This window comes from Aricia agestis, chromosome 18 (genome assembly GCF_905147365.1).
Source record: "Aricia agestis chromosome 18, ilAriAges1.1, whole genome shotgun sequence".
Lineage (NCBI taxonomy): Eukaryota > Metazoa > Arthropoda > Insecta > Lepidoptera > Lycaenidae > Aricia > Aricia agestis.
The window spans coordinates 5,998,272-6,024,532 of NC_056423.1; the positions used below are offsets into that span (position 1 = coordinate 5,998,272).

The 26,261-nt window shown below is 35.2% G+C and overlaps 2 protein-coding genes across 5 annotated transcripts in view; one reads left to right on the plus strand and one right to left on the minus strand.

The window, feature by feature from the left end:
• Nucleotides 1–189: 189 nt before the first annotated feature.
• Nucleotides 190–5,396, minus strand: LOC121736287. Of its 2 annotated transcripts, none has more exons than XM_042127384.1 (6): nucleotides 5,328–5,396; nucleotides 4,959–5,179; nucleotides 2,885–2,952; nucleotides 1,983–2,102; nucleotides 1,637–1,687; nucleotides 190–635 (listed from the first exon to the last, which is right to left on the minus strand). In XM_042127384.1, exons 2-6 carry the CDS (start codon nucleotides 5,143–5,145, stop codon nucleotides 549–551), a joined length of 513 nt encoding a protein of 170 aa, XP_041983318.1. In that variant the 5' UTR covers nucleotides 5,146–5,179; nucleotides 5,328–5,396; the 3' UTR covers nucleotides 190–548. The 2 variants fall into 2 exon arrangements, with proteins under 2 accessions (XP_041983318.1, XP_041983317.1); XM_042127383.1 differs by having other exon boundaries at nucleotides 4,959–5,193.
• Nucleotides 5,397–13,514: 8,118 nt separating this feature from the next.
• The window catches only part of LOC121736286 (rho guanine nucleotide exchange factor 17), a 105,024-nt gene continuing 92,277 nt past the window's right edge, over nucleotides 13,515–26,261 (plus strand). For all 3 annotated transcript variants that reach the window (XM_042127378.1, XM_042127380.1, XM_042127382.1), the window contains exon 1: nucleotides 13,515–13,741. The gene's annotated coding sequence lies outside the window, so the exon portion shown is untranslated. The remainder of the gene's footprint in view (nucleotides 13,742–26,261) is intronic.

The following is a 26,261-nucleotide window of genomic DNA, read 5'->3' on the forward strand; positions in this document are numbered from 1 at the left end:
AGTGCCCATTATCTAGGCCAACGTTTCTATTTGAATTTCTACAGGCATTTTTAGGCATTTAGACATTTTTAAAGCAGATAGCAGACTAAAGAACAGACTTTCGAAAGACGAGCATTGCTCGTCGTTTGGGAGCGTGATATGGCACGCGAAGTATATACACATGCGGTATCTATCATGATCTATGTCTGTGAGTGTGACGTATATTATGAGTAAATTATTTTGTAGTACGACAGAAATAATTGAAATTGTAGAATCAAAGTACAGTTCACACCAGTATAAGCAATAGGTAGAAACGATTCATCCCAAATTAGATTTCCGTATATACAAACATCCTCACATTATTACATTAAGGAATGTAAAATTTCAGTTCTTGAGACTCTAATATCAATCATGGTCATTGGTCACTGTTAAGCATTTTGTGTACTAACCCACAAATATATATTTTTTGTTGAGTTATGAATGGAGTCTTGTTATAAATCAATACGTAATTTTTTGTGGGATAGAACACAAATGCTTAAGCGTCCAAGTATGAATTAGCTAGCCTAATATCAGTACTCCACCAACATCTCGATATTAGGCGACTGCATCTCCAGGATGATTTGATATTGCGACAGGACGCACATATAGCAGTAGACCTGAAAACACAATTAAATATTTTAGTTAAGGACGCTATCACATTTTTTCACAAATATCAGCGATTTTCCGGTACCATTTTAAAGAATTAGGAGTCACACTGCGAGGATATTTTGGTTTCAAATGAAAGATAATATATTCATCTCCACGTCTACACCATAAAAATTGTACAGCCGCATAAAAAATTAAGTTTTAACCATCACAATAATCGCAAAAGTTTAAAAAATGGGGCTTGATTAGGTACCATTATAGCTAAATACACTGAACTAAGGAGAATAAATATATAAAAAAATTGTTGCTTTTTTAGTCCCCTGTACAAATAGCTATATTTTATATAAAAATAAATAACATTTCCATTTACAAGAAAAATAAGAAACGCTCTCAAATTTCTTCATACATTTTCGCCCTATTGTGCATTGCGCTGCAGCTTATTAGCTGCAGCGCAAAGCACAATGCTCCGTGAACAATATCGTGTAACAACAGTTCCCGCATTATAGCACGAAAGTAAAGGTCGTAAGTCCCAAAACTGTTTTTGATGATTACTTAAAAATTAAATACAATACTAATATTATTTCCTTTAGCCATTATTTTATTATGTGTGTGATTATGGTAGTGCAAATTATTTAATGATAGTAACTCAATAAGTGTAACCAATATTCGTTGAAAAGCCCAGAAAGATTCATAATTTCGAAAAATATAACTATCGAGTCAAAATAAGTGAATCGTGTTTTCCGTTAGGCAAATGTCAGATAAAGATACAATGATTAAATAAATTTCATTTTTATAAACTAAGAAAAAGTAACTCCGTCAAAAAACATGCTCTACAATACTTGGCAAAAATGTGTACCTTATGTACACATTTAAATACATCTGCAATATTTAGATGGCCTTGAGCAATATTAGGCTGACGTTACATCATACATGACAGTTCGAAAGGAACCAAATTTAAAACGGTAGTAGTATGGGAGTTACGTTTCCTTAGTATTTGTAGTAAAAAACTTACATTGTAAGCCAGCCACACCAAATTAAGAAGAGATGCAAAAGTCGCATCCAGCTGAAATTGAAAACACTTTGTATTATGTGTTCTATTCACATGATATTGTGAATAGAACACAACACAACACACACAAAATCTAAATTTTAATATGTTTAATGTAAATGTTCCATCCACAAGAAACTGTATTTCAGATATAATGCTAACAGAGGCACTCAAGAGACTTTTATTGATTACTTACTTAACTTTAAGTTAAATTAAGTCAACATATATCAATAAATTTTCTGTCAATCCACTAAATGAATTGAAATTAAGTAAATCATTAACTATCTCTGACACCAGGCATAAGACTTACATAAATATAATATCCTCCGAACAACCACAGACTGAATGCAAACTGGAAAATGATGATTAAGCCCATTGTGATCAGCCATGGCAGCATCAATCCTCGGAGCCACACTTCCATTCCAATCACCTGAAATTAAATTGTATCTGGTAATAACAACCATAAAACAGAAGTAACAGAGTATACACTATACAGTACTTACTACAAAATATTATATTTTAATTTGCAGCTAATATAATCATTTTATGTTTAGATTTTAGATATTTATGATAATAAGCCATTCAAATGACTTTCAAATGTAAATTCTCCCTCAATGTTTAATATGAAGAATTTATATTAAGTATTTTCAATTTTGTTTTTTGATTTTTCTTTAAGGGGGGTATTACATTATCATTTATATGATCATGTATAGGATCCAATATATATGATCATTTGATCATATCTGCATATTACATTATCATATTTCATTGATCCCATATTACGTCATATGTGGTTTCAATAGCCAATGGAGAGCGCTAACGCTGATGTCAGTTACTAGATCTCAGAGAATTAGATTTGTCAAACGACATCGTCATTTTTAATATGGCTTGTTTTTTGTTATTTCAGCAAGATTATCCAAGTATATAATTAGAAAAAGAATTACATTACATTATTTGAAACATATTAACGAACAAGAAATTAAAAACTCCTTTTTTATATTAAATAACTGGCAACACCTATTTCTATGACCGTATTGGATCCAATCTCTCAGCAAATGTCAAAAAATATGGTCAAGGAGGAAATGAATATATCTATAACATTATCCAGGATCAATGATCTAGGATCCAATATAAATAATAATCTAATATCCCCCTAAAGAACAATTATAAGTAACAATCTTACAAGAGAAAATTAAAGTAATTTTGACTTACCATTAGGACCGAAGATACAATTAAGAATAAGAATATGAAAATAAAAATCGACCCAAAAACTAGGAGAGCTGAAAATAAAACAAAATCAAAGGTTAAAATAATATTCTTGTAAATGTAGCGTCTATAATGAAAAGAATAATTAATAAAAATAGGCTTTTACAACTAATAATGTTTAGACATAAGTTTATATGTAATTATGTAACATGAAATGAGCCACCACTAGGGCTGCCACCTTTATTTTTTTCCAAATCAAGTACATTGGCTACTTTAGGTGAGAAAAAAACAGTACACAGTATAAAAATAAAGTATAATTTATAAAATTATCTGTATAAATAAAAACAAATTCTGTACTTTGTTAGTTTCTTTAAAACTTGAGAGATAGGTGATATGAGGTTCATCAGGTCATTTAGTTTGAAATAAAGATTTGTGCGTCTATTATTTTCGTAAAGTACAAAGTACAATTGCCTGAATAACATACAATCTATACTAATATTATAATTGGGAAGAGTTTGTTTGTTTGTTTGAATGCGCTAATCTCAGGAACTACTGGTCCGATTTGAAAAATAATTTTACTGTTGGATAGCCCATTTATCGAGGAAGGCTATATGCTATGTTTTATCACGCTAAGTATAGTAGGAGAGAAGAAATAGAGGAAAATGTGGAAAAAACCGGGGGGGAAATTATTTGAAAGGGCTTATTTGAACGCGCTAATCTCAGGAACTACTGGTCCGATTTGAAAAATTCTTTCAGTGTTAGATATCCCATTGATCGAGGAAGGTTATAAGTTATATTTTATCACGCTAAGACTAATAGGAACGAAGAAATAGAGGAAAATGTTGAAAAAAACGGGGGAAATTATATGAAAGGGCCTATTTGAACGTGCTAATCTCAGGAACTGCTTATCCGATTTGAAAAATTCTTTCAATGTTAGATAGCCCATTCATTGAGGTAGGCTATAGGCTATATTTTATCACGCTAAGACTAACAGGAGCGAAGAAATAGATGAAAATGTGGAAAAACGGGGGAAATTATATGGAATTGCTTATTATATTATGAATTACTGGAGCAATTTTTATGTTATTTGGCAAACATGAAGAATAGACCACGTAAAGGGACATAGGCTATTTTTTGCTGCAAAATATACTGTTGCGTGAAATTTCCAAATTACGCAAGCGAGGCCGCCCGGAACATCTGTATATATTATATTATATTTATATATAAAATAATATTTTGGATGTAATGTATGTTTCTATGTATTGCTGAGTGCTTATCCGTCCCTGTTTTCAGATGACGGTTTACTAGGAACCACATAATACCAGGCACTGTGATACGCCTGAGTGGTGTCCTTTTTGGCAGTAGACATGACAATGCACTACTTGTACTGTTCTTCATGATATTATTATGCTATTATTTTTGTAATTATTTTTCTTTTATTTTTCTCTATGTATTGTAATGTGTTTTGTCTTATGGTAGTGTAATGTGATGTCTTATGTTAAATAAACGTTATTATTATTATTATTATTATATAATAAAATCGTAGGAAAGTCAATTCTGTATACTGAATATTTTTGTACAATAAATAATTATTAGGGATGTGATCTACTATGCCAACGCAGACGAAGTCGCGGGCAACAGCTAGTACTTTATAATAAAATACGGGTGGCAACCCTAGCCACCACTGTCAATGTTTTTGGGTTTTATACTGAGATATAAAATCACTATTGTAATGTGACTTGACTTCAGTTTATTTAGCTCGCTTGTGCCCCCTGGCAGCCAAATGCTTGCGGGCTGCTAGTATAATGAAACTACAAGAGATTATATTATCCAACGACATTTGAATCTGGAAATATAGTTTGCTAGATTTGGGATTCACTACTTCAAAGGCTTCTAAAGCCAAACAAATAATTTACATAGTTAATACATCAGTTTGAAGTTATTAAACCGATAGAACTTTATGCTGACAACATACAACTCTAAAATATGTAACTAAATATTATATTGCTAGGATAAATCAAATTTTTGTTTGTATGTAAACAAAGTAAAGTTAGGTTAGTTGATCTAACAAGAAACTTACAGCCTCTGACATCAGCTTCGAACAGCGGATTCCATAGCTGTGTGGAGTCTCCTCCGGCCATCTGGTACGCGATAAACGTGATGAGGACCACGGACATCGCGGCTGTATACACCGCGATCGCTCGACTTCCATTCTTCACGTTTGACGTCCAAATACACGGAGACCAACATGATTCCAGGATTGGCATTGTCACTTCTACTTACAATACTGACTCCTGAGGCCTGATTAAAATATCCTACAATTTCAAATAATAAACAACAGCCACACCTAGAAGTGAAGTTGGTAGCGGACGCAAAGGATGAATTAAATACGCGGTTTTAGTTAAAAAATCGAGTGTATTACTAATTTGAAATTGTTACTCTTACGAACCTTAATTAAATCCTGTAAATTATGCTTGTTTCAGTTTATTAACATAAAACATTACAAACAAAAAGCGGAAACTTGGCAATTTGAGTTTTGACTTTTGACGGTTGAGGCAGTTGACAGTTGACATTGACAGTTGAGTGACTGATTTTTTTTATTGTACGTACCCTATAATATGGTATGAGATAAATATCAATTCATACTAAGATTTTATGATCAGTCACCAGAGAGCGCTTTTTAGAGTTCCATAGTCAACAAGGAAATCTTAAGTGCCCCGAAGACGATCAAACGGTTTGATTCAAACTTTACGTGTTTGATGCAACCGTTTGATGTCGGTTTGAATGGTTTGTCAAACGACACTGCGCAGTTTCATTCAATACGCGCTGCCGAGTACACGTCTTGTGATGCAGAAGATGCTCTAGAGTCTAGACTATAGAGTCTAGATTCTAGAACGAGGATCGCGATTTTCTTATCTTATGTTTATAACGCAATGATGAAATACTCAAACCAGATATGTTACTACCGCTCGCGTTGTGAAATGCCGCCCAATTATTAATAAATAAGCTTTAAAATTTGGCATAAAATATAAAGTTTAATATAAAAAATGAAATACTTATTGTGTGCACACTGCACAGCTGTATTGATTTAAGGGGTACCAGGGTTTTTTTATAAAAGCTTTTGACACCACGTTGACACCAATTTTGTTGACACCGCGCGCTATAAACTAAAGTCCACGCGGACGAAATCGCGGGCAACAGCTAGTAACTAATAAGTATGATTAGTTCTATGTTACAATGAAGTAAAAAATAAAACGCCATCTGTTGAATCGTATTAGAACTAAAATGTTCATTGCATCGATATATTTCTGGATTTTTTATAATATTATAAATAAAATATATTTAAGTAAAAAATAAAACGCCATCTGTTTTCATATATTAGAATTAAAATGTTGATTGCATTGACATATTTTCTGGATGGAATATAGGCCAACACGGTACACTTGAACCTCCTTTATTTTAGAGCGCCTTCTGTTGTCAAGTTGTCACATAATTATATTAGAAATGCAGTTGGAGTTCTATAAGATAAGATAGATTGATTATTATTATACCAAGTGATAATATTATTAAACATAATATTCTAACGTATTAAAAACTATAAACAAAAACATAATAACTAATAAGTATGATTAGTTCTATGTTACAATGAAGTAAAAATTAAAACGCCATCTGTTGAATCGTATTAGAACTAAAATGTTCATTGCATCGATATATTTCTGGATTTTTTATAATATTATACATAAAGTATATTTAAGATTTTTGAAGTATTATTTTAATACACGTCCAAGACCCAGGAACATTGAAAACTTTTTGTTCCGCCTGCGGGACTCGAACCCAGGACCCCCGGGATGAGCGCTTGCCACGCGCAATGCGAATTAATTTTCATCGATATTTTCATGGAAATAAGATATTTTCCCACATCAAAATGTAGCCTATGTCCTTTCTCAGACTCTAGAATCACTGTGTACAAAATTTCATTGCAATCGGTTCAGTAGTTTTGGCGTGAAAGCGAGACAGACAGACAGACAGAGAGAGATACTTTCGCATTTATAATATTAGTATGGATGCCGTCAAAATGGATTCAAAAATTATTTTCCATAATCTGGATTCCCCATTTGTGAAATATGAAGTTTTAAAGTGGAAAAATCGTTAGACTTCAGAGCCCCCCTCCCCCCTTCTACCAGCTAAACCAGTGATTCCCAAAGTGGTCCAGGTGGACCCCCAGGGGTCCACGGGAGACTAGACGGGGGTCTACACTTCATCATCATCATCCATCACGTTGGCCCTGACAAAAATTGGGGGTCCACAATTATGTAGGGTCCATGTAAATTAATTTGGTTAGCAGTGAAGAACTTTTGTGTAAGCTTGATTTCGCTTATTAGAAAGCATAGGCCAGGGATGGCGAACCCTGCCTTATCAACCTGCCACTTTTTTTAATAATCGCTATAATATAATATGTCATAGACGTGCCATCAAATAGTACTTTTCTATGTAATCCTGACACCCATATTTAAAAATATAATGCCCCTAGCCTAACTTGACGCTTATTTGTAGAATAATCACTATAATATTTTTGGGGGCGGATAATTTGATAAAAAGCACAGTGACTGTTACTTAAAATAATAGCGAGTTTCATGGATTGGTATGGGGTTCTTAGGGGGTCCGCAGTATGACCCAACACCTTAAAAGTGGGCCCCGAACAAAGGGGTTTGGGAACCTCTGCGCTAAAGTACCAAACGGGTCACCTGATGGAAAGCAACTTCCGTCGCCCATGGACACTCGCAGCATCAGAGGAGCTGCAGGTGCGTTGCCGGCCTTTTAAGAGGGAATAGGGTGGGGTAGGGAAGGGAAGGGAATAGGGGAGGGTAGGGATGGGAAAGGAAGGGAATAGGGGAGGATAGGGAAGGGAATAGGGGAGGGTAGGGAAGGGAATGGGGTATTGGATTGGGCCTCCGGTCAACTCACTCACTCGGCGAAACACAGCGCAAGCGCTATTTCACGCCAGTTTTCTGTGACAACGTGGTATTTCTCCGGTCGAGCCGGCCCATTCGTGGCGAGGCATGGCTCTCCCGCGTTTAATGTAAAAGAAGTTCACGGGAGTAGCAAATATTATGCTGGACTTAAAAGGAAAACTATCACGGCTTAGCAGACTTCAATAAATTATTTGTCTATCTACCAAAAAAATGTAGTCAGATAAGTATAAACTATAAAGGAATTACTTTTCGTTAAAATTCCTATGAACGTATCTGAAATGATTTTCTTAGTAGTGTTAACTGTTAAACACTTTGATCGATTAATATTTCTGGTAAAACACGATAAAAATGAGCATTTATTGGCCAATGGCCATGCAAAAAATATTATCAAAAGCGATACTACGGAACCCTATATTGCGCGTGGCCCGATACGCACTCGGCCGGTTTTTTTTTTATAGTGCGAGTAACAGAAATACCACAGATTATTATGAGAAATAAACTTGGCGGTTTTTGATGTACAGCCTGAAGACAGCCAGACGGGCAGACAGACAGACAGACGGACAGACAGACGGACAGACAGACGGACACACTTTCGCATTTATATTAGTATGGATGGATGGATATGGAAGTATGGATTGAGTAACAGTCGATAACTAAAAAAATGTAGGTAGGTATTCGTAGAAGTACAAATGAACTTTTTGTTCAAATTCATGTCAAATCTATACTAATCTATAGTAATATTATAAATGCGAAAATATCTCTGTCTGTCTCGCTTTCACGCCAAAACTACTGAACCGATTGTAATGAAATTTTGTACACAGATAGTCTAAAGCTTGAGACAGGACATAGGCTACTTTTTAACTGGAAAAAGGGGTTGTAAGGGGGTGAAAAAAAGGGGTTCCAAAAATTCATAACAGATGGCGCCAAGAGTCGCCTAGATCGCGCTATCGCTTGCTCATATTATATATTTCTATGATAGGCTAAGCTTATCGATTCCTTCGATTGTTATACACGTTATCAAATAACTCCTACCAACATAGATATTAGAAACAATAGCATACCAATAATAAATACCAAATAGTTTAAGGGTAAAACTAAAATTGTGTAATGCAGCTAAGTTGTGTAAAGCTAAATAAGCTTTAAAATTTGGTCTAAAAAAGTTTAATTTAAAAATTATGCTGTTTTGGGTATTTCGTTTTAAAAAGCTTTTGACACCAATTTTGTTGACACCGCGCGCTATAAACTGAAGTTCACGCGGACGAAGGCGCGGGCAACAGCTAGTAACTAATAAGTAGGTATTAAGATTAACTAAAGGAGACAGGTTCCTCTACCTGTATTTCTGTCTTTATCGGGTATGCTATGACTTTTCCAACATGCCAGACAAAAACAAGCAATCCTTGTATAGCTGTTATTAGCTGTACTTATAATATTAATTTTATTAGTAAGTGTTATGATTAAACACTAATTTCGACAATTGCATTATTTGACTTTTGACAAGTTGTACGACCGATAAAATATCGATAACTAAGTGAACGGACGATATCAATATCACTGTTACGTGGCTATATCAATATTAAACAGCTGATAATATTGATAAGTTATCGATGAAAGATGTCTCGTTATTAGGTATAGTTTGTTATTGTTTTTAGATTGCTGATTGGAGCTATAATAATATTATTAACTTGTTAGTACTATAACTATCACGCCAATATTGCTACTACCACTCCTAGATTTGATTATAGAGTCCCGGGAAAGGACAGTACTTTTTTGCGGTAATATTTCGTTGTCGTCTTTTCGATATTGCCTCTGCTCGACTTAACCTCAATCCCTAAATATCATATTATATTTTATTCAACAAAATGTTAAATATCATATCTTTAACCATTGAGGACGGAGGTTGAGTCGAGTGGAGGAAAGCTCGAGGAAAAGACTAATGTTATGAATAGTAATAAATTAATAGCTATAATAGAAATTTCATTAAATAGCAAGCAACAAGGATCTAGGCACGATACTACGATACGCGTGTAAGCGCCTTTTTAAATTGTACGAGTCCTACCGTCTTGCGGGATTTTCTTAGTGCCTGGAACCATGGGCATACCGAGGGGGCTGCCCCCCCTGGATCGTGTTGACGTCCCTACTAAGTATATTATCTGGTACTTTCATCTATAAAAATTAAAAATAAACGAATTTTTGCCATTTGTTTGTAAGTAATACAATTTTTTTATAAGTAAAAATTATTAATTTTTATTCTTTATAAACACCTAGCTTATAAAAAATCTGATTTGCCCCCCCCTGGCCCAGAATCTGCGTAATTCCCCCCCCCCCCCCCCCCCCCGGGCTCAGAACCAGGGTTAATTCCCCCCCCCGCCTGGCCCAGAACCTGGGTACGCCCATGCCTGGAACAAGGAACAAGAACGTTCAAAATCTCTCTATCAATAAATTTAAAAAAGTAGTAAAAGAACATTTGTGTACTAAAGCTTATTATAAAATTAATGATTTCATCGACGACTACACACCTTGGGAATAGGGTGGTTCTTACAGGCTACTGGTTTTTTTTTTTATTCCTGTTGTAAATAGCTTTAATTCATAATATTGTTACAGTTGGACAAGGCTTTAAATGAACGTCGCGAGAAAAGGAACTAACGCTGTTTTCATACAGAAACGTCATTTTGACAGTTCTCCAATTTACCAGTATTCATTTAAAGCCTTGGTGCATTATATATGTTTTAAATTGTAATTTTCCAACTTTTTAGTAAAAGATGGCCCCGTGCGAGTTTCTTACGCCGGTTCTTCTCGCCGGGTTAGTTCCCGAACCGGTGGTAGGCACCTTAGTATCGACGTTCGGAAAAGTTTTTGTAAAAAAATTACTCTGAATAAAAATATTTTGATTTGATTTGATTTGAAGTTCAAATTAACTATGAAGTCTTCAGCTCAAGCACTTCGAGCCCCCCGGATGAAAATAGGGCAGTTTAATTAGGAAAAATACGGTTCTTGCGTAAAAAACGGCAAGCGACATAAATTCGAGTCACTAATATATTTTTTTAATTATTTGACAAAAATTATACTTAAGTAATTCGAGGAAGTTGATTCCTATGCAATTGACAGACCAACGTTATTTTGTCGAATATGTCAATTCAATGTTAATTGTGATCTGTCAGCTGGGTTTGACGTAACGCAACCAAACTACTTAGGTCCCCGATTTGCATAGGAATCAACTTCTCTGATAGTACAAAATCATTATGCATTTTCCGTACCAAGCGCAAAATCTCTCTTCAGAGTGCTGCAAAGATTCATACAATTTTTTTTTTAATCAGCCCACAAACAGCTGAGTAATCGTTGAACATACAAAAAAAATCATACAGCCGAACGTATTATAACCTCCTCCTTTTTGGAAGACGGTTAAGAGGATACACCAATGCTGCAATGGCTAGAAAAATGAAAAAAAGTACTTGTAATATCTATTACAGCTGTCTCCCTTACCTCCAGCCTCCCCCAGCAGAGCGCGATAGATCATAGAGACAACTGCAGAAACTCAACAATTCGATGTCCCCTGATTTCTTCTCCAAAACTTAACCGATTTAAGTACTTACTTTTTTCATTTAAAAATTAAAGCGAGGCTTGAGCTGTTTTTTTTTTTTTGTATAAGTAATCTAGCCAAATTTTTTTCTGGATGTTTGAACACAGCGGAAAATCTGGCCATTTTTTGGGGTTTTTGAACTTTCTTATCTTTTTTTAATGATTAAATTATGAAATAAATTATGAGCAAAAAACTTAAAAAAAAAGCTTTTATTTAAATACTTTAAAAAGAAGAAAATAAATTTCCCCTTAAAAATTTTAACTATTAAGACGTTATAACCTAAATATATTATACAATTTGCATGATAATAAAAGCTTGTCGCGTGATTTGTAAATAATAAACTAGTAAGTGCCAATTTAACTGAGTAAACTGATATTTTAATTTTTATTTTATTAAAGTAATTAAATGTTGACAGATTGTTAAGTCTCGCGACAAGCTTTTATAATAATGAAAATTGTATAATATATTGAGGTTATAACTTAATAGTTAGAATTTTTAAGGGGAAATTTATTTTCTTCTTTTTAAAGTATTTAAATAAAAGCTTTTTGCTCATAATTTATTTTTTGTTTTTTAGTTAAATCTCTGACTAGATTTCTTAAGTCTGCTTGATTGTAGTTTGTTTTGTGTCAAGAATGTGTTAAAATCTGATTATCTGATTTAAGTCTTTAAGAAATCGTAGGTACTTAATTTTACGACTTAAAAATTAAATATCACTTAACAAAAATGACCGGATTCAACCAGGCATTTTCTAATGCCCGACTGGTTTTGACTTGAAATAACAAGACACGATACGACACGATACGACACGACACGACACGACACGACACGACACGACACGATACGACACGACATGTCACGTTACCCATACCCATATTGCAGAAGTGCATTAAAAATAACTACATCCCCCTTCCTTGAATAAGACTCCATATTGGATGTAAAATGACATTACATTCGTTTCCAAGTTACTCTCAATGAGCCCTTTCATTTGATACCCATATTGCAGAAGTGCATTAAAAATAACTATACCTCTATCTTGGATGAGCCGCCATATTGGATGTAGTATGACATTACATCCGTTTTCGAGTTACTCTCAAAAAGCCCTTTCATTTAATATCCATATTGTAGAACTGCATAGAAAATAACTATTTCGCCATCTTGGATGGTCGGCCATATTGGATTTAGAGTAATGTCACATACAATATCATGTATTGTCATCCAAACTAAACGTGCCTGCAAAATTTCAGCTCAATCGGTTAAATATATCTACTCCAAAATTGAGTTCCAAGATTTCACCCGAACATACATACTTACATACGTACAGAGCAAGTTAAATAAAAGCTTTAAAAAAAAAAAGAAAACATAGGGACATTTGGGACATGCAACAATATTCGTTGCCACTATTATGTGGCAATGAATATTCAAGAAAAAAATTATAACTCTACCGGCATTATCCAGGGAGGAAACAGGGGACAACGTTTGTGTGGAAAAACGGTTCTAGTGTATCCTCTTAAAAAGTGAGATGAATCAGAAACTTGTAATAAAATAACGCACTTCTTGAATGCACGTTTCCTAGATCTCAAATTAGATATTTTCTGGGCTACTGCCGATTTACGAGACGCTTCCACTAATTCTAGTCCTATTTTGGTGGGGACCAAAATAAACTTCGGTATTTTACAACCAGACGCCATCTTTTGGATAATATACCTACTACACTCTACTGAGTGCACACGACGCGACGCCTAATTACTTTAATTTACACGGTATTTACATAATAAATTATGTAAATCGTTATAAAACCAAGTGCGAGACGGACTCACGCAAGGAACAGAACACATTTCTGTACTTAAAATTAAGGTTCTGTTTATACCTCTTCGGTATCGAATAAAGCCTCCAAGTTGCTAAAACGGTACAGAAAATAAATTCATGATCTTTTTTTATGATTAAAATTACTTGGTTAAAAGTTAAAACTTTATGTAAGTTCCTCAGGATGAGGCTTACCGGTACATCGAGTGCAGTGTGTACAACGAAGATAGCTACGAGTCACAAACCCGATCACGCTCAAAATAAACGCGGCCGACTTCATACCGGTTAGTTCAGTTCAAGACCGGCCCGCGTACGCGCAGGCGCCGCGTTCGATTCTTTTTTTGAAACAAAACAATCAAGATAATATTATAATATTTCTCCCATGTGCTGTGTGAACTAGTGTATAATATTCTGTGCATGTGGATTTGATGCTGTTAGTTATATTTCTGTGATACACATCGGAGTCCAGTCAAGTTCATTGTCATTTCGGTTATCTTGATTCGAAAACTGGTAAGTATACTTTATGATTCGGTTACTTTCTTCATTGTTGTTTTCGGTCTTAACTTCGTCGTGTGCACGGCTAAAATATCCGTGCTCAGCTGTAAGTAATGGTCGAGCCGGCTTGAAATAATACTTTACAAAGTTCGAATAAGATTTGCAAGTTGCCATTTTTAACGCTAAAATTTTCCTACAGGTCCTTTCCTTAGGTCAAGTTACAGGTACGGTCTGCATCCGTCGTGGACTTAGGTCATGCCGAAGTCTTGGAATAAGCTTGTGAGGAATTTCAATTTGTCTGCTTATTACTTATCCTGTGTATGCCTTTTTCTTAGGTCTTATAAGATTTTGTCTTATTAGCGGTACTTAGTTGATTATTTTTTAAGAACATTATTTTTTATTTGGAACGATATAATATTATAATCATTAATCATCAAACTTTAGCAAAGAAAAAGAACACCACTAGCCTGTGCTACGTGTTTTTGATGAATCAAATAATATAATATGACGTTCAAATTTAAAAGATAAAACCGAATTCAAAATTGTACGTAAAATTTGAGAATTAAAACCCCCAATCTCACACACTACTAAACCGATTTTGATGAAACTTGCAGTATTCCCTAAGTTGAACCATATCTAAAAAAAGAATGACTCAAATCGGACTTGTAGTTTTTTTTTTTTTTTTATTTAGGGAGCTTATTCAACATTGACTATGTCGCTCCATTAGAACAACAATTAAATTTAAGCCTAAATCAATATTAATCTATTGCACGTCTATTAAGTGCTATCCTAACCATTGACTTGTAGTTCCGGAGATATGTGAACACAAACATAAAAATGAAAAACATACATATATGGCACAGCGCAGACGACAGACTATCCGTGACGCACTTTTTAGTCCGTGGAAATAGAACCTATGCAATTAAATATGATTTATATGCAGTAACGCACACGTCTGCGCTGCGCGTCGTGTGCGTTACGGACTAAAAAGTGCGTCACGGATAGTCTGTCGTCTGCGCTGCGCCTATATGTATATAAATATTAAGTATGTATGATTTTATGTTTGTGTTCGCATATCTCCGCATACATACATGTAATATACATATTGTACATTATACATAATATTATATTAGGTTGGGAAAAAGTTTCTTCGCATTTTATATCAAAATTCAAAAGATTTTTATGAAGTTTATTTACAATTGACTAAAGTATATACTTAGGTGCCGTTTTGTTCGAAACCTTTTTGCCATCTTTTTGTTGGTATGAAGATCCCATTGCTTGATTGCTATAAAAATTTTGGAAATTGGAGCTTCTGATGAAAAAACTGCGATAAGTGGTTCTGGCAGTCCTCTTGTGATGTCAACCTGACACTGCCTGAAGGTGCAAGGTCAGGACTATACGGAGGATGCATTAATACCTCCCAGCCAAACTCCCGTAATTTTTGTTGAGTGGCTAAAGATGTTATCATGATGCAAAACCACACGCCTTCTGTTGATTAATTCTGGCCGCTTTCTCTCAACTTCTTGCTTTAATCTCATCAGTTGTTCGCAGTACAGTTCAGAATCCTGAGGTCCTGCCTGGCGGTAACAGCTCATTATGAATAATGCCCTTCCAATTCGACCACACACACAGCATCACCTTGTTGCGAGTTAACCCGGGTTTCGCCACAGTCTGTGAAGCCTGACCGACCTTTGACCACGATCTTTTTCTCACGTTCTTGTCGTACGTGAATCGTGATCCACTTTTCATCACCAGTTATCAGCTTCTTAAAAAATGGTTCGATTTCATTACGTCGTAATTAAAGAATCACAAATGAGAGTACACGGTTCATTAGGTTTCTTTCAGTGAGTTCACGAAACACATAAATATCAAGTTTTTTGTGTATCCAGCTTTTTTCAAATGCGCCAAAACCGTTTTGTGGCCAATCACCAGTTCTTTAGCTACATCGTAACTACTAATATGCCGATCTTGCTTTATTTTTTCAAAAATGACATCAGTTTTGTCCGTAACAGTGCGACCAGAGCGACGTGCATCTTTGATATCAAAATTTCCGGATTGAAAACTCTTAAACCTTTGCGCTACTCTCACAAATACTGCATTAGGTCTATAAACATCACACATTTTTTTTTGCGGCTTGTGTTGCATTTTTACCTTTTTTGAAAGAATACTTTAAAATGTATCGAATTTCTTCATATTTTTTTTTTATTATGTAATTTGGGGCCGTCTACAGGCTATTCGCCCATATCATTTTTTTTGCTATCTTTGTATATATAGGTTTTTCGCACCAAGGATAATTGAAATAATATTATTACTTTTAGCAATAAGAAAAACAAATGAAAATCTCACATTTACCTCATTCGCCTTCCAAAAGCTTTTAGACCTTCAGCGCCTACAAAGACAAGCAGACAAGACAAAGACAGCAGATATTGTAAGTATAGTTTTTCGAAATATTTTTTGGTACGGAGTTTAGGTTTGATTTAACGATTCAGACTGTAACCACAATGTCTTGTCTGACAATTGTCTTGATGACTTGAATAAGCGTGAAATTGCCATTTGCCATTTAATTCGCAGTAGACATTGCCAAAATCATCTCCTTGACATTCTCAATCTTGAATGACATGCTCTGTCACTACTCATAGTTAACAATAGCTGTCATCTCTGTCATCATATAGGACAGGGTTACATAGTCTAGTCCAAGTCTAGTCGCATGGCAGAGAAATGCGTCCATTGACCAATCGCTGCTTGTCTTACTTGTATACGAAAGCGGTCAATAGCCGAAGTTATCTTTACTCGGCGACCGGACTTTAGTTCATAATCTATTACGACATTAATGAAACAGGGTGTAAATTCTTTTGAATTTGGGTTCGAAATTCGAATCGTAGAACCGAAATTTGCAACAACATAAAACATAATATTTGCCAGCAGTAATGTAGTACTTTAAGAAGAAACATTTCTTAAATAAAAGACAAGCGTGGAGAAATGTATCTATTAGGTGCAGCGCAGACGACAGACTATCCGTGACGCACTTTTTAGTAAGTGGAAATAGAACGTATGCAATTATAATATGTAGTAACTCACACGTCTGTGCTGCGCGTCGTGTGCGTTACTACTTACTGCATAACATAATAATTGCATACGTTCTATTTACACGGACTAAAAAGTGCGTCACGGATAGTTTGTCGTCTGCGCTGCGCCTTAGATGTTTAATTTTCTTCTTTCTTATGCCAGGACGAGAAGAAAGCTAAACTATACTCATGAGATCTTCGATCAGAATCACATCATAATCAGGCGATCTGTCTGCCTGTTTTTAGTCCGTTTAATAAAAACTAAATCATTAGTAATTGATGGAGTACCTAGAAGAGTTGGCATACAAAACAACGTTAAGATTTAAATGAAAACAGACATACATTTACCAGACTAACAGATCTAGACATTTGTTATCTTTACCTAGATAGCCTAGATAGAAATAAAGTTACAATGGGTGTTTTTTATGAAATAAGGAGGCAAACGAGCAAACGGGTCGCCTGATGGAAAGCAACTTCCGTCGCCCATGGACACTCGCAGCATCAGAAGAGCTGCAGGCTGCTGTGTTGTCTGTCTGTACTAATATAAAGTGTGTCTGTCTGCCTACTCTTCATGCCCAAACCGCTGAACCGATTTTGCTGGGTATGGAAATACTTTGAGTCCCGGGAAAGGACATAGGATACTTTTATCCCGAAAAATGTACGGATCGCTCGCGATATACGAATTTTGGCACAACGGAGGACGTCATCTAGTAAGCATTATTTTTCTAATCGTACGACCATAGATTTTTGCAGACCACATTTTAAACTTTAATATAAAATAAAAATAAATGAAATGTGCATTTTTCCAGTATAAAAAGTATCCTATGTCCTTATCCAGGACTCAAAGTATTTTCATACCAAGTTTCAGCGAAATCGGTTCAGCGGTTTGGGCTTGAAGAGATAACAGACAGACACACAGACACACACTTTCACATTTATAATATTAGTATGGACTACATAATATTATACAACCATACAAAGAGTCAAAATCGCCCTTAAATAGCGTCGTAGTAGTTGGATACATAAAAGATTCTTTCTCAACTGTTTCATTACATTTTTATGCACTCGCTCTGCGCACGCGCATAATTTTTAAAACGACACGTAGCGGCCACGAAACATAATTATTGCCGACATAACGTGACTTTTTATGTTATTTTCATAAAATTTAAATATCGTTTAATTTAATTATAGTACACAACTGGTAGTGAGTGGTGACACGTTTGAGGAAAATGGTTTTTACTTTTTGGTAGATTACAGTCAATTTTGTCGCATCTCATCCCAGTTTGATTCCCAGACATACCTACAAAAATGAAATATTCTATTTTTGCTTCTACCTCTGTATTTGAGGCAAAAACTTCTTCATCGGTGTTGTACATTTTTTTGCATGAAAAATTCATTAAGATAAGAGTAGACCGCCGCGCGCCGGCGCGAAGGAGAACAAGGAATCCCCTTTCCATAGCGCGGCTAAAATTTATGCTTGTCTGCTTGTTCGTTTTACTTCGGTAGGCACTTTAATATGTTTACAGTTGAAATACTCATACAAATTGTAAGTATAATTAAAAAAATAAAACCAACTTCAAAATTGTACTTAAAATTTCCTATCTCAAAAATTATAACTGTGAAACCGATTTTGATGAAACTTACAGTAAGTATTCCCTAAGTAGAACAATACCTGGTACAACAAAAAAATAATCACATAAATCGGCGTAGTTATGTGTAGTTCCGGGGATATGCGAACACAAACATAAAAATATAATATTATACTTACACGTAATATTTAAATATTATACTTTTAGGCACATTTTGTTCAGACGATAATATAGACTTAAAAACAATAAACATACCTATTATACGGAAAATGGGCAGTTCTGCAAATATTACTTACTTGATAATCTCCTATTTTTAAGTCGGTTAAAAACAGGCGCCACTGTAAATCAGCACATCTTGAACATATTTAAATCCTAAATTCATCTGTGATAAGAATAATAATTGTATGTAATTTATGAAGTGAGTAGGGAGACCTTGCGGTGGAGAGGGCATTTTGATCAGGCAAGATTTATGTTACTGCAATACGGTACTAGCACAGCTATGTGGTACTAGTATAGTCTGTATTATGGCAATTATTATTGTTTAAGAAATAACTAGGACTAAATTGGTAAATAACTTTTTAATTTCTTTACTTTCTTGACAGTCTTTATTTATTAATGTTACGTAAAATGTACTTTGCATTTACTCATCTCGTCTCTACATCACCCAAAGGTTGGCTGGAAGAAAATGCCTTAAGAGGATTCCACACCGCCGTTTTTCCATACAAACGCTGTCCCCTGTTTCCTCCCTGGATAATGCCGGTAGAGTTATAATTTTTTTCCTGAATATCTATGGCCACTATTAGTATGTCCCTATGTTTTCTTTTTTTTCATAATTTTATTATTAAAAAAGATAAGAACGTCCAAAAACCCAAAAAAAATGGCAAGATTTTCCTCTGTGTTTAAACACCCAGAAAATAAAACTGGCTAAAATATACAAAAAAAAAAAAAAACATAGGAACACAGCTCAAGCCTTGCTTTAATTCTTAATGAAAAAAGTACTAAAATCGGTTAAGTTTTGGAGAAGGAATCAGCGGACAACGAATCAAAGATTTTCTGTTCTTTTATTAGAACTTTTGTCGTATTGTCTCTATCGCGCTCTGCGGTGGGAGACTTGAGATTGGTGAGACAGCAATACATTTTGAAATACCTATTTTCAATTTCTGTCGCCCCTGGTGTATCCTCTTAAGGCATTAAGCCCACCTCTGTACCTTGATGTGTGCAAAAAGTATAATAAAAAAAAAATTGACAAAAATTAAAAATAGGTAAGTAACAAAATCCACATTTTTGTTGCCTCTCCCCCTATATCGCGCCACTGTGCCTAAGTTTAAGCTAGGGCTATAAATTATAATATAATAATACCCAGTAGACGGAATTGATGGAAAATGTCGTTGCGACAATTCTTCTCAATATAATTTGAGAAAAATATGTCGCGGCTTGATCGCGGCGACATTTTTCTCGCGTGTCAAGTAATTGACAGTATTTTATGTAAGGTATAATCGATTTGGCTTATACATAACTCGTAATAGGTATTAGGTAGTATTTTGCAGGAAATGAGGCGTCAAAATAGTAACATTTAGCCGTAGAAATTATAACAATTAAACTCAGCTAAACGATACTTAGGGCCTGTTTCACCACTTCCTGATAAAGTCTTGTTTTTACTCCGTGGGCTATCCACAACTTTTTTGACAGATTCTCCATAGTCTATCTGTCAAGTTAAGTGGTGGATAGCCTATTCACCACTTATCAGGAAGCGATGAAACATGTCCTTAGAGTTAAATAATAATTACCTACTAGTACTAGATCTTATTTTAAGAATATACATTTTAATAAAATAAGCCTTATGTCATGCCAGATTTTGCCAAAACTTTGGTACCGATACTCTTCCAGAACGTTCGATACGCTTTTTAAACGAATTCCAAAAAGGAGGTCCTGTGAGACCAAAAGTCTCACACATCACACAAAAAAAAAAAAGAAAAAAAAAAACATTTAAACGAAACTCAGCGCTTCATTTTGTAAATTAGCGATTCATAATTAAATTTCGATATTATTCTGTATTTTAATTTGTTTTAATCTGTATTTAAATTTATTTTAATAAGTATATTTTTTTATGAAATAAGGGGGCAAACGAGTAAACGGGTTACCTGATGGAAAGCAACTACCTGTGGACACTCGTAACATCAGAAGATCGCGTAGGTATACTTATTTTCAGTCTGAAATATGATGTGAGATCAATCGAGGTTTCTGGCTCGAGCTCAAAGTATCAAACTGACAATTAAAATACAATTTCGTCGGTTTTAAAGTAAAATAACATAATTAGCGTCAATTTTGAAGATATTTAAACAATTCACTGTACAGAAGCTTATGTTTAGAATATTTCGAAACAAAAGAGTAAAGGCCAATAGTTTAAAAATAATAAGTGTGTCGGTTACAGTTTACACCTCAGGTTTACACAATGAACTAACGAAGTTTTAATGGTTTAATATTGTGGGATTTACAATTTACTTGATCTAGGTCTCTTTAGTATTAATTTTGTATAGGCTGTAAATAGAAATATATAGGAATAATAGGAAGAATCTTGGAAATGTTTATTTAGCTATAATCTAACCGCTCTACCATTTAAAAAAATCGATTATATACTTTGATCTCTTCTCCTAATCTATTAATATTGCATGTACATAGACTCGAAAAACATTTTCCTTCAGTCGCAGTGGGGTAAAAAATAATCGATCAGTTTTTGTAATGGAATACGTTACAACTTACAAGCTATTACAAGCGTTTATGATAGCGATCAAATTGATCCTCACAAAAAATGGTGGGTACAAAGAAAATAATGTAATTAGTTCATTAATTAGGAATATGGACTTATTATACTATGATTGATGGTCAAGAGCCTCGTTTTTTGGATGTCATGAATCATATTAATTTAGAAAGCTGTTAGAGTTAAGTAAGTATTCACTGACGCTCTACCCATCTCTACCGCTAGTTATATGAAACCTGATTGATTAAATAAATAGATTTTTTACTGATCTAGATTTATTAATACGATAATTTACTAATTAATGATTTTCGTCTGAAATTGATAGAAATGGATTAATGGAGTTAAGGCCTAAAACAAATCGATTCTTGATTTAAAAAAAATAATAAGTGTCATGCGCCAATCGAATTCGTAATTCAAATTTTCAAGTGCCGAATTAAAAATGGCGCCAGGGTGTATTAAGTGTTGACACTTGACACATATCGCTAATATTTGTCTCAACGAGTAAGGCAGCTGCGGAATTTCGTGTGACCATAAAAAATGTTTGCAAGCCGTCACAAGGAGTATGTAGCTGACGACTAGCGAGTAGCGAGTCAACGTTGTCGCGTCTATAATAACTAATAAGTATCTATAACAAGTCGTCGCGACAACATACAGAAAATAAAATATACATTATTTCAAACGATACCAGCGATTTAAAGAAGACTTTCACATAGACTCCATACATTTCACATTTTCTGTCAAACTTTTTATTAAATTAATGTTAAATGACCATCAAGTAAATGCCTCTAAGTGCAGCCGGTAAAGCTGTCTCTAAACTCTAAAGGTACCGTTCCGATCAATGCGGCAAGCGACCGCGACTGCGACAGCGACCGCGACCGCGAGCCCCAAAATTCAAATAAAATGCCACTTATGAATGAGGCTATAGGTTTCACTTTCTACCGACATCGGTCTAGCGACATATGTTGCTGCTGCATTGTTGTGGCGTATGAAACTTTACAACAGTCTAAGACCTAGGTCATAAAGTAGCATATTATCTGGATTTTTGTCGGTCGCGGTCGCTTGCAGCGGCCGAACTTTGTTCAAACCAAGTTCAAACCTACGCGACCAAGCGACTACGAAGCGGGAGCGTCAAGTTGCGTCAAGTTGTCAAATCATCAAATGTGTGTTTTGAACTAGACTCCTTTTTTTAAACCATTTGACAACTTGACGCTCCCGCAGGAGTCCCGCTTCGCAGTCGCTTGGTCGCGTAGGTTTGAACAAAGCATTACGTAGACTGAAAGTTCCTGTCACTATCAGGTTTTGTACCCTAAATAATATGTCAATGGTTATTGGTTTCTGCGGCGATACCAAAGAGTTATCGGTCCTACCGTACTGAGTTACTGCGGAATGACATTATCTAAACGATTATGCATTTTGAATATTCGTGTATCAAAATTACAGTTTTATGGCCGGGGTTATCTGGAATTATGTTTGTGGGTGCGAGTGGGTGTAAGATTAACAAATGATTTGATTATAGCTATTCCACAAGATGTCTATAAACTTTTTCGTTGAGCGTGATTGAGCAATTTAGAGTCGATTTGCTCATTATTCTGTGCGTAATATACGTGCGTCTAGATCAGTGGCTCTCAAACGTTTATGGTGGCGGAGCCCTTTAGTTTCAATTTTGTCGGAAACATAAAAAAAAGAATGTTTTATATATTTATATATATTATAATATATAAATAGGTATTACAATATTTAAACGGAGGAATGGATTACAAACAAAAAACAAAGAAATAAAAAGTCGCGCGACTTTAATATGCGATTAGCCTTTTCAAAGTAGATAATAAAATAATGATTACTATTATTGTCTGTTTGTTAGTAGTCTACTGGTGTTTGTTTGGTAGATTTTGAGTGTACGTGTGAAACAAGTAGGCGTTACGTTTGTGTATCAACATGGTGGGTTTTTGTTTTTCTGTAGACGTCTCCAATATTTGGTCTACAGGGTTGTGAACCATAAATAAATAAAACTGGTTTTTACTTGGAAAAATCAGGACAAGAGTAATCCCTTTCGCGGCGATCGAAGTATCTGCATACCAATTTTCATAGATCGTTCAGCGGTTGAAGCATGACATAAGAGTATAATCGGATATGTATAATATTATGTATATTGTATAGAATTCTTCTGTCACGGGGTGCGTGGTTGAACTCGTCTGAAACGGCTCGACAGATTTTCGTGAATCTTAGCGAGCATGTCGGCTAGGGTTGAGAATCGGACAACATCTACATTTTAAAAAAATTGAGTGCATTTGGAATTCCAAAAACTAAGGAAACGTAATTACGTTTCCTTAGTTTTTATTATTCGTAGGTGTTCTCTCATAATATGTCAGGGTCACATCTACCGATTACCAATTAGGCGGCGTCCACAAATTACGTGAGGTGTTTTTTTTTTAATTTTTGACCCCCCCTCCGCCCTGGTGAGATTTCGTGAGATTTTATTCAACCTCCGCTCCCCCCACAAATCTCACGTAAAATTTTTCAAAATGTGGGTTTCTTACGTAAACGTTTGGTTTGACAGTCAGTAGATTTTCTTTCATCATTCACCATTCATTTCATCATTCATCTATCTATATATATATAAAACTCATAGGTGACCGACTGACATGGTGACGCACAGCCCAAACCACTGGACGGATCGGGCTGAAATTTTGCATGCAGATAGATGTTATGACGTAGGCATCCGCTAAGAAAGGATTTTGATAAATTCCAACCCCAAGGGGTTAAAATAGGGGATGAAAGTTTGTATATAATAATACTTCTTAACGCGAGCGAAGCCGTGGACAAAAGCTCGTCATATATATAACGATTACGCTTACGATTAAATCTTAAGCATACGTACAATCTGGATGAAATGGACCAAAATAGTTAATCAACCAACAAAAATTTTGTTGAGAAAAAAAATACGTGAGATTTGCTGAAACTGCACCTCTCCCCAACGTGAAATTAGATGAGATATGACTCGACCCCCTACCCCCCTGAACACCTCACGTAATTTGTGGTCGCCCCCTTAGTAGAGTGTCTATACAATGCTCTCGGGCCTCGGCATACGTACTCGGCCGAGGGCACTGTCTCGTAACTACTCGGTAGGTGTAATCGGGCTATCGTGATTGTATATTTGAAGTACAGTTATTATAGCATATTTAACGCGTAATAAATCACCTCTTAATAGGTATGCACTTTAGGGCTTCCCCAGACAGATGACCTCAAAAGTTTCCGGCCAAGTATTTTATTACAAGATTCTTGTTATCGGTGAAATTTTGTCGCCTTATTTTTTGTTGAATTCTCCTGGCATAATCATCAGGCCATTTAGCCGAAACTTTTTCGTTTTCGCTTCGTTATAGAATCGCCGATCAAAATGTATGGAATTGACATTAGGCGAGTCGAACGTCAACGTCATATTAACCAACGCTTATGTCAATTCCATACATTTTCATCGGCGATTCTATAACGAAGCGAAAACGAAAAGATTTTGGCTCACCCCCCAGGGGCGTTTTCTTCATCATAATCAATAATTGTTTTGGCTACGTACTTAATTATTAGGTAGTCGTAACATAACGTTATTATATTTTAACGAATGTCAAAATATAATATGTGGGAGCTGTCTGGTTTTTTTATACATTTTTTAACAATTACATTGTAATCAGCTGAAAATTATAAGGTACCCCTAGAGACGATTCCAGTTTCACTCTCGTCCTTAATACTATGCGACTAATCTCTAGTATAAGTATATTTGCAGGGCTCGAAAAAGATACATAATAATATTTACATATTATATTATATACTTATTATATATAATATGTACATATACATAACGCCTCCGTGGTCTAGTGGTTAGAGCGTCGCTCTCGACTCCGGAGGTCGTGGGTTCGAATCCCGCGTTGGAAACATGTTATTTCCAAGTTTGGTTAGGACAATGCAGGTTGATCACCTGATTGTCTGACAAGTAAGATGATCCATGCGTCGGATGGGCATGTAAAAAGTCGGTCCTGCGCCTGATCTCTCGCCAGTCGTGTCGGTCTTCCGTCCCACTGGGTTATGAGAGTAAAGGAATAGAGAGTGCTCTTGTGTACTGCGCACACACTTGGGCACTATAAAATTACTCCTGCGTACCTGGTCTGGTTTCAATGAAACCGGCCACCGTCACCGAAACCGGTGTGGGGAGTATTATTATAATATGTACATATATCTCACTATTTATTGTAGTACAGTATTGAAGTAAGTGTTTTTGTTGAGAAATTAATGAAGTTGTTCTTAATTATTATCAGCTCATTTTCCTGTGTATCTGTTATGTGGTGGTTATGTCGAGTAAATGAGACAACTTAATATCGATTTAAATCGATGTCAAGTTTTTTACTCCTTATCGATTCAAAGGAAAGCAAACTCTATGTCATCGCAATACGACGTAAAAAGATTTAACGAATCACGTAGCCTCATTTTGACGTATAAATCATAATTAAAACATATTTGCGACTACAAAGTACAACAAAAAGTCTTAAATGATGGCTGAATACACATTAATGCGTGTGCATTCGAGATTTAAAAAAAACAAATGTCATTGAACTTTTTAAAGTGCGTGCGGACAATGGAGGCGACGGGTTAGCGATCGCTTTGATTTATTGCTACGGTAGGTGAAAACGGACAGGTGGGAGGCTGACCCGGGAAAAGTGGGTTCCGTAGCGTCTTAATAATAAAATTGGTTGAGCAAAAATAGAGCTCTTATTTTCTTTGAAAGTACTTAATTCTTAACACGCAAATACAATTAAGGCGAAATATTGTGAGTGTATCTTACTTCACAAAAGTGATTCAGAACCAATGATATTCTACTTATACAGATCTGTTATATCCATACTATTTTCCGGCTTAAATCTCTTCCGAACAATTTTCAAATTCAAAATTGCAAACATTGACAAATTTGACAGGTAAGTGAAACAAAAGATACGAATAACCATTTACATAAAAGAGCCAGTTCTATTTTTAAACGTCGAATCGTATCGCTGTCTCTTTCTTCGCCTGAGCTACGACGAAAATTCGATTTTTTCCAGATTGTTCGAAAAAATTATTGAAAATATAAATAATCGAGGTAT

What these genes read in the sequence shown, in the direction of transcription:
- LOC121736287 (XM_042127384.1), bottom strand. Translation starts at nt 5,145, where the DNA reads ATGCCAATCCTGGAATCATGTTGGTCTCCGTGTATTTGGACGTCAAAC. An exon ending in TTGTATCTTCGGTCCTAATG is followed by an intron (nt 2,103 to 2,884) that starts GTAAGTCAAAAT and finishes ATTTAATTTCAG; the next exon opens with GTGATTGGAATGGAAGTGTG. An exon ending in TGGTGTGGCTGGCTTACAAT is followed by an intron (nt 636 to 1,636) that starts GTAAGTTTTTTA and finishes TTGTGTTTTCAG; the next exon opens with GTCTACTGCTATATGTGCGT.